Source organism: Miniopterus natalensis, chromosome 1 (genome assembly GCF_054644295.1).
Source record: "Miniopterus natalensis isolate mMinNat1 chromosome 1, mMinNat1.hap1, whole genome shotgun sequence".
Classification (NCBI taxonomy): domain Eukaryota; kingdom Metazoa; phylum Chordata; class Mammalia; order Chiroptera; family Miniopteridae; genus Miniopterus; species Miniopterus natalensis.
In genome coordinates this window covers 68,998,047-69,006,672 of record NC_142081.1, presented here as the reverse complement: position 1 = coordinate 69,006,672, position 8,626 = coordinate 68,998,047, and the positions used below count along the sequence as shown (strand labels likewise).

The window sequence follows — 8,626 nt, the reverse complement described above, 5'->3', positions numbered from 1 at the left end:
TTTGCCCAAGATCACAGAGTTAACAGAGAACATTACTAGGCTATCTCCTACTTTCTACCAGGCTGCCACTGACTGAAAACAGACCCCACCCCAATCAGACAGACCAGTAGAGTTCCAAATTCATAGGAATCAGAATCAACAAGGTTCTAGTGATGTAATGACCCAAATTATATCCCTCTTCATGACACTCCACAGGAATGCCAGACTTGAAAATTGTTCATAAGACCTCAAGCCCTTAAACTCCAATAAATTAACTCTGTTACAGACTCCTCAACTTCTTTCCATTCCTATTTCACTTTCTGTATTATCCAAGGAGTGAGGGATCTCTAACAGGTCATTCTCTGAAAAGAATAGATCTCAGATATGTAACTCCTACCAGTGTCCTGACTTGGGCAGATATTTCTGTGAGACTTTCATTCTTTTAGTCTTTAAGATAGGAACTTTTCTGCCTGTTTGCTGGCATTCTTTTGCAAGCTCTTTGTAAAAAGGCTGGCTTATAAAAAAAAAAAAAGAAAAAAAAAAAAAAAAGCCTGGCTGGGCGTGGCTCAGCAGTTGAGCATCTACCTAGGATCCAGGAGATCATGGTTCGATTCCTGGTCAGGGCACATGCCCAGGTTGTGGGCTCAATCCCCAATGGGGGCGCACAGGAGGCAGCCAATCAATGACGACTGTCTCATCACTGATGTTTCTATCTCTCTCTCCCTCTCCCTTCCTCTCTCTGAAATCAATAAAGATATATTTTAATAAATAAATAAATAAATAAATGGGATGGCCTTTACTGACTGGCAAACTGAGGTCGTAGTTGGAGGAGGGTCAAAGTGACTGAAAAATACAAGACTATACTGATTCTTCATACTTTAGTCTTCTCATTCTACCATTCCCTCCAGATAAACTCACTCAATAACTGAGCTAAAATCAGCCCTATGTTCATGCTATTTTAGAAAGAAAAGCAAAACATTCAGAGAAGTGGAGACAAGAGTAACTCTGATGAGGAAAGATTCTATCTTACTTTTGATTAGTCAAGCATCAAGGTTTTTCTGAACCACTAATGCCCCCTGGTGGCCAGCAAGTTACATTAATAAAACTTAAAATCCATGCATTTCAGGTTATCTATATTATAAACCATACAGGAACTTGGGACAACATGGGTTCGAAGAGCTGATTATAGTACTCTAATCTCTCAATTTTTTTGTTAAATAACCAACTGCTAGTTTCTATTATTTTAAAAAAAAAACTATATATAGCCAAACTTCTCCCACTCCCCTCAAAATCTCATATTTCCCTTTTATTGCTCTCACCTAAAATTCCCCACACCCAGCAATTGAGTCATACATGTGCAAAAGGGGCTTCAATTCATAAGTAAAATCAGTTTTATTAATAAAGATATTTCCACATGTCCAGAGCAAACAATTTATAAATTCCAAGGGGGGAAAACCTACATACAGTGAAATTAGAAGTATCCCAGGATGACAAAAAACATATATAAATATGTACACCCACAATCACCGCCGCCTTCGAAAACCTGAAAGGAAGGGAAACCAAGAATGAGGCAAAGGACAGTTGGAAAAGCTGAAGGGAAAGAACAAAAAGACATCTAGAGAGAAGGGCTCAGTAGGGGTGGGTCCCCTAGGCAGCACTCTATATCCTCCCAGGACAAAAGACTCTGAGTAGGAAGAAACTGAAATGGGATAATGGTTCCTTCAAGTGATACTTTTATAGTTCTATTTAAGGAAGCCTCAACAGGCACTGTGGGAACTCAGAGAAAGAATCCAGAAATCTCTTTTGTGAATGATGCTGATTTTCAGCTTGGGAAAGAAGAAAAATAAAATCCCACCTCTAAAGAGATTAATGCCCAGCATGGAAGAGATATTTATTATAGGGGTTGTTAAGACCTAAGATGGCAAATCCAAAGCTGGCATCCCAATTCATACTCTCTACCCTGCACCTGATCACCTAAGTCCTAGCCATTTACTGACCTTTTTTCTTCCGACCTTTCTTAGATATCTTCTTCCGCTTCTTAATAGGATTCTGATCCTGGAGACAGATGAAAAAGTGAAGGAATGGCAGTGTGCTTGCAAGTGTTAGTATCCCTTCCCAAGTTCCCCATGGTAACAAGACCCATGTACATTTGGCTGAAAGCAAGGTCACCTCCCACCACTGTAACACCTCACCTCATCAAGATGAGGAGTTCCTCCTGTTAAAGCACTGATGTCACTGAAGTGCGTGAGAGAATGAAGCTGTGAGCTCATGACGTTTGCGCGTTTTCGTCGTCCTTTCTCTCGCTTACTGACACTTAAACGCACCATCATGCTCTCTTCATAGTTAATCCTGCCAGAGAAACACAGACACTGTTTCCAGCATGCTCAGTCCATAAGACACAAGCTGCAGCCCAGCACCTGGGCCCAGACATTTACTCACCCCTTATTCAGACAGTTCTCAAGAAATGTCATAGCAGGGCAATATAGTATTTGGTAAGGATATACCAAATGCTCAATACTGAACTTCAAGGAAATGTCTTTGTGCTAGAACTTCCTTCCTCCCTACAAATGAACTCACAGACCAACCACTGGAATATTTAAACTATTATTTTATCAGAAAACTCTTGTATTTCAGATCCATAGACAGGATTAGCCACCTGGGCCCTTTCACTCAAGCCTATCAACCGGGCAAAGTCAGTGAGTCTGCACTCAAGTTATAATCACTTTTCTACTTCTCTTCCCTGGACTTATCTAGCAATCTTGATGCCACTACAAAAACCTGCTTTTATTGCCTTCTGCTCAAGTGAGAGCTGTCACAGCGAACTACAGAATGTTAATGCCCTGCTAGGTGGAACTGCATATATTTCTCTTCATATAGTGTTTGCTCAGTTGGGGGGAAAAAGATCTTTTTCCCAGTTCTTATTCTGTACTTCAAACCCCTAATTCTTAGAAACTGTCCTCCCAAGTTTCCCACTCCAGTTTGGCAGAACCCATATAATATGGGTTCTCTTGGTACCAGATTTAATCATATTCATCCAAAGCACACAGGTCTCTACAGCACAGAAAACAATGTCTAATTGCAAAGACTCAGACCTGTGTTGATCCTCCTGACTCTGGCGAGTAACATGAGGATGCCGGGCATCGCGGATTTCCTCTGGAGCATCTGAGTACTGCTCCTTAAGTTCACGAATGACAGAGCTGCTCAATGCTCGCCTTTTGGCTCGTTCTAGACGCTTCTTCTCCCGCTCAGCCTCTGTTTCATCTATGTGATAAAAATTAGCAAGGGTTATCCCAGAATAGAGAAAAGGAGAAGAGAAACAATTCACACTGAGGAGATAGTAGCCACAGTTCATACCATAATGTACTGGAACCAAACGTGGTGGAACATATTTCTTAACTGCTCCGTTTGCAGATTTCTTCCCTGAAGCCCCAGACTGGCCTTCCTCTGCTTCACCTTCCTCATCCTCAGAGCTCAACTACAAAAAGAATATAATGTCCACAAACTTAGGAAGTGTTAGCAGACAGGTGATAAGAAAAAACAAAGCTGGAGTACCCTGGGGAGATGGGAAAATAAACAAAAAGGAGAAGGGGGAATCTTATAGTCAACACTCTAAGGCACAAACTTAGCATCAATAGCAATAAGAGTATCCCAGGAGATCCAGGATCACCATGAGGCTCATTCAGGCTTAGATTACTCAGGAAAATCAGGATAACGCAACCCTTTACCTTGCTCATCATATTGCTGGGATGAGGCTTAAAACGGAGTGGGTCATTCTCACCTAAAACATAAAAAACAACCAAGAGATTTTACAAGATTTGGGACTTCATGATGAACCACACATAGCGTACTACTTCCTCCACTTACTGAGGCTGCCGGTCACTGCAGTCTTGACCAGTTTGTCAATTTGATACTTCAGTTTTTGGTCCAAGGGACGAAGTTTTTCCAAAACCTGTAACATGGTTAAAAAGGATCACATTCCCTTCCCAAAGTTAAGCACGGGCCAGAGTCCCTTTATTAAGCTGCCAGACAAAGCACCTAAAATATGCACAAAGCAAAACAAATAAAGAGAAAAATACTATTTTTCATTTGGTTTCCTCACTTAAACAAAAGAACATCCACTCAAATGAGAGCTACTATGTGAAAGTCCTGGAATTTAGGATTTGGAAACCTAGGACTCTAAGATCCCAAATGCTTTATACCGTGCGAATCTCCACCAGTCTCAAAACTGCAGCGTGTCCCTGAAGAGACCCTCCTGAGGCTTTGTCCAGAATGAGATGGCTCAAATCCATAAGATACATGAGCAGCAGCTGGTCTTTCACTTCCAAGAGGCTGAGACCCTGAGTTGAACAAAATAGCAAGGGATACAAATTCAGTTTTAGCCATAGAATCAGAAGGAAAGCCTGGGACAAACAGGGTAAACTTTTCCAAGTGCAAGTTTTTCCCAATCAATTCATACAAGGTATCTGGAGTAATCTCAAGGGAGAGGCTATACCTAAAATGGCCGCAGAGAAAATTATACTAACAAGGGAGAAGCAAAGGTCAGAGCACTATTGAAACACAGTAAGAGCAAGAAAATCAATAAAGTATCCCCAAAATGACTATAGCAGGATTTCTCAACCTCAGAGCTATTAACACCTGTGGACAGATGATTTGTGGAGTGCAGTCCAGGCACTGGAGACTGTTCAGCAGCATTGCTAGCCTCTACTCACTGATGCCCCCCTTAAGTTGTGACAATCAAAAATGTCTCCATACAGTGCTGAATTCTAAGTTAATTTAATCAAAAACAATTACTGATTTTATCCCCATACAATGGAATTATGTGATACAGGTAAAAACAATGATCTATACACAGTGATATAATTCCTGTCGTACTAACTTAATTCCACCATATTCCATATAATATGGTTCTGACTAAAGGGGGGGAGTACGATGCACACATTTTATACATACAGAAATACATCTGGAAAATAACACACAATTAACAAATGCTATCTCTGGAGATCAAAATGAGAAAAAGGAAGAAATGGAGTGCTCACACTGTGAAACTGTTTTTCCATCAAGCATGTATTACTTTTATAATAAATTTCCAAAAAATGTACCCTAGTGGTTATCTCAGAACAGTGATTACATAAAATTTTTAATTTTCTTTGTGTTTTTACGTATCTTACAAACTTTCTAAAATTACAAGTTTATTATATTTACAGGTAGAAAATTAAGCAAATATTATATGTTTATTCTTTTAAATAAAAGTAACATGTATGAGCACTGACGTAAGTTACAGTTGTTTTTAAAAAAGGAGTCACTGTTGCACAAAGTAAAACTGAGAAAGTCCACAGCGCTGGGAAGACCTTTATCAAACGGGTTAAATACTCTGCCCAAGATTACACAGTAATAGAAGCAGAACTGAGATTCAAACTCAGTCTAACTCTAACAAGATAAGCTCTTAAGATCAGCACTAGTGTAGTACAGGAGGAAAAGCAAAGAACTTAAAGAAGACAAGCTGAGTTTAACTTTTTGTTGTTGTTGTTGTTAATCCTCACCCAAGGATATTTTTTTCCATTGATTTTTAGAGAGAGTGGAAGGGGAGGTAGAGAGAAAGAGAGAGAAACACTGATATAAGAGAGAAACACTGATTGCCTCCTGCACAAGCCCTGCATGATCCCAATCCCCAACAGGGCCCCAACCAGGACCGACCAGGACCAGGGACTGAACCTGCAATCCAGTTACATGCCCTTGACTGGGAATCAAACCCACGACCCTTTGGTGCACAGGCCACAGTAAGTTTAACTTCTGAATTAGCTGTTCAGTAGTCAACTACTGAGTGAGTCACTTAACCTTCTAACATCAGTCTCCTCATCTGTAATATGAACAGTATTTACTTCCTGTGTCAAAGTGTAATTATGGAACTCAAATAAGATAACATGAAAGCACTTTGTAACCTATAAAACACCTAGTAAAAGTCTTTGGTGACAAGCTAGTAAATATCTGCTCAATGAATAAACAAATATATAGTGATCTAAGATACATGCTAGCAGCCCATCTCAAAAAGGCATTAAAATGGAACAAAGCATGGTACCCAGAATAAAGACAGCCAAGAATTTGAGAAGTAGGTTCTTCTGACATGTTTGGGCACTGTCAAGTGCAAATTGCGTTACAAGCACATAAAAGAAACACAAAGAAGGAAGAAAAAGCAAAGATTTTAAAAAATCAGGAAATATAAAAATAGGTAAGAACAAAATTGAATAAAGAAAGAAAAAGCAAAGAGAATATATTAAAAATGCTGTTAGCTATCTTTCTAAAGCACAAAACTGCTTTCTACATCATAAATCCCATGATTAAAAATCCTTCAATTATTCTTATTATCCTACTGTAATGACTTTCATACTTTTGTTGACCTACTGTATGTTTTGCTTAAATAACATCTTAGGACAAAAGCTCTATATATAAAATAGATAACACCAGATTTTCTACAAGCAGGAGGGATCCAAAACCCTCTATCTAGATTGGCCATACTCAATGATCCCTGAGAAGGTTCTACAAGACCTTAATTTATAAACTACCATATTTCAACTTTAAGATGAACATCATTTTTATATTTTGACATCTCTGAAGTCAGGATGCATCTTTTAATCAACAGTATCTTAGCATATGTCACAGATTAACAGGTAGGATTTTTTCTTAGTATATATGAGTGATATGTCCTCAATTAACAGCATCTTAGATTAGATGAAATACAATAGTTAACTCCTCAGCTGACAAAGACTTTTCACAGAATCACTGCTTTCCCAGTCTTATTTCCTACTCCTAACACACACACACACACACACACACACACTCTACATCCATCCACACTAAAGGACTCACTTCCTTTCCCAGAGTATCACCATGCTTTCAGGACTTTGTTCCTTTGCATATCTGTTTCTCTCTGTACCTCTGACTCCCATTTATTCCTCACAATCCTATTACCTCCTCTGAGAAGCCTTCCCTGACTTCCTCTGCTCCTCTGGCAATCATTTAATCTCTCTCCTCAGCTTGCACAGCCACCCATCATGACTCTGCAACATGGCTGCTACTGCTTATATCTACTACTTTGATCTGTCTTAATACACTTCAACACAGAAACTGGATTTTATTCATCTTTAAAGCTCCAGCACTTAGTATACAAGTTATTCAACAAAACCTATCATGAAAGAACTGTTGAGAACATCAAGTCAGGGGATACTTACTCTTCAAGTATGTCTTACCTTTTCTGTAGGATAGGCTCTAGCTTGAACTTTTTTTGTCAGAGCTTGAACTTGGGCAGTTACAGCCATTACCTGAAATTAGTCCAAATAAAACAGCTGACTAGAATACACCAAGTGATCTCTGTAAGCTGTGAAAGGCAAAAGCTAAACAATGCCACCTAAAAAATATTTTAAACACGGTTCCAGGGTACAGTATTATCTTCTTTTCAGTTCTGAGAAAGAATAAGAGATATGGTTTCTGATACTTCTTCAAAAGGTAGAAAAAACTTTTCACCTCTTTTTAAAGCTAAAGAAACCACCTTACCAAACCATGAAGAGGTGATAGGGACTGGGATGGTGGTAACAGGGGACTGTAACTTTATCTGTACTGGCTGAACTTACATTGTACAGAATTATATAAATGTACATTAGCTTGGCATTCAGAGGGCAAATCACATCACCTTTCCCAGCATCAGTTTCCTTACCTATAATAATAAAGGAAATTTATTCAGATAATTTATTTCTTGAGTTTTCTGTATTCCTTTGGATACAATTACTTTTAATTGTAGCCTGAAAAGGTAATAAAATCTTTTTGCTCTTATGGTATTTGGTAGCATTCAAATATGTACCCCAAATCTCCAAAGTCTGGAGGTGAAGCACACAAAGTCAAAGGCAATCCGTGATTAATCTGCTCCAAAGGGATGACATTACTCACCTGCTCCTGGAGGTTTTTCAAAAGTGCCACGGCTCTAGGCAAGTCTGACTCCAGCACCTCCTACAGGAGGGAGAGTAAAGAAAAACCATTCTTTCCTCTGGATAATGAGATGAAAAAGCCCCCACTTTCCTCGGACACCCCAGACTTCCGTTCTTCCCACTCCTGTTCACAAGCAGCCTTGCCTCCTAGCGGGCCAGCCCCTCAAAGGTTACTGGAGAGAGTGGTAATTCCTGCCCGGACTCTCTACTGCTGCTTTTCCCCCGGCTGTGCCAGGGAAGCTGCCTCCCTGAAGTTACTTTCATCACCACCCTTTCCCTGCGCCAATAATTCGCCTGAGCCATTTAGGGTAAAGGAAACGTATGCGACAGCAACCGGAGAAAGATAACAAACCGTAGTCGCCGGGGCCGCCATCTTTACAAGGCCCGCCTCTTCCGGAGCTGTACTTCCTGGTTGATAGACTGATGGACAACCACTGCTTGCAAATCTAAGCCAATAGGAATAAGGATTGCTCACTTCCGCCTCAAACAGGATGTACAAGAAGAGAGACTGGGTCCAGCCAATGGAATAGAAGAACTGGTTAAATCCATCAGACTTAGGAAGAAAGCTAATAACGTAAAGATGTTCTTGGAAAAAACCATGTGATTAGTAAATTGAGTAGAATGATTGAAGCTAAACCAATAAAAACTGGGTAAGTGATTGATTGACAGTT

The 8,626-nt window shown here is 39.8% G+C and overlaps 1 protein-coding gene across 1 annotated transcript; it reads right to left on the bottom strand.

The window, feature by feature from the left end:
• Nucleotides 1–1,347: 1,347 nt before the first annotated feature.
• Nucleotides 1,348–8,345, bottom strand: NGDN (neuroguidin). Its single transcript, XM_016205845.1, has 11 exons — nucleotides 8,308–8,345; nucleotides 7,918–7,977; nucleotides 7,224–7,295; nucleotides 4,179–4,316; nucleotides 3,844–3,928; nucleotides 3,705–3,757; nucleotides 3,334–3,454; nucleotides 3,072–3,240; nucleotides 2,172–2,328; nucleotides 1,977–2,034; nucleotides 1,348–1,522 (listed from the first exon to the last, which is right to left on the bottom strand). The coding sequence occupies exons 1-11, from the start codon at nucleotides 8,326–8,328 to the stop codon at nucleotides 1,503–1,505; spliced, it is 954 nt and encodes a 317-aa protein (XP_016061331.1). The 5' UTR covers nucleotides 8,329–8,345; the 3' UTR covers nucleotides 1,348–1,502.
• Nucleotides 8,346–8,626: the final 281 nt, after the last annotated feature.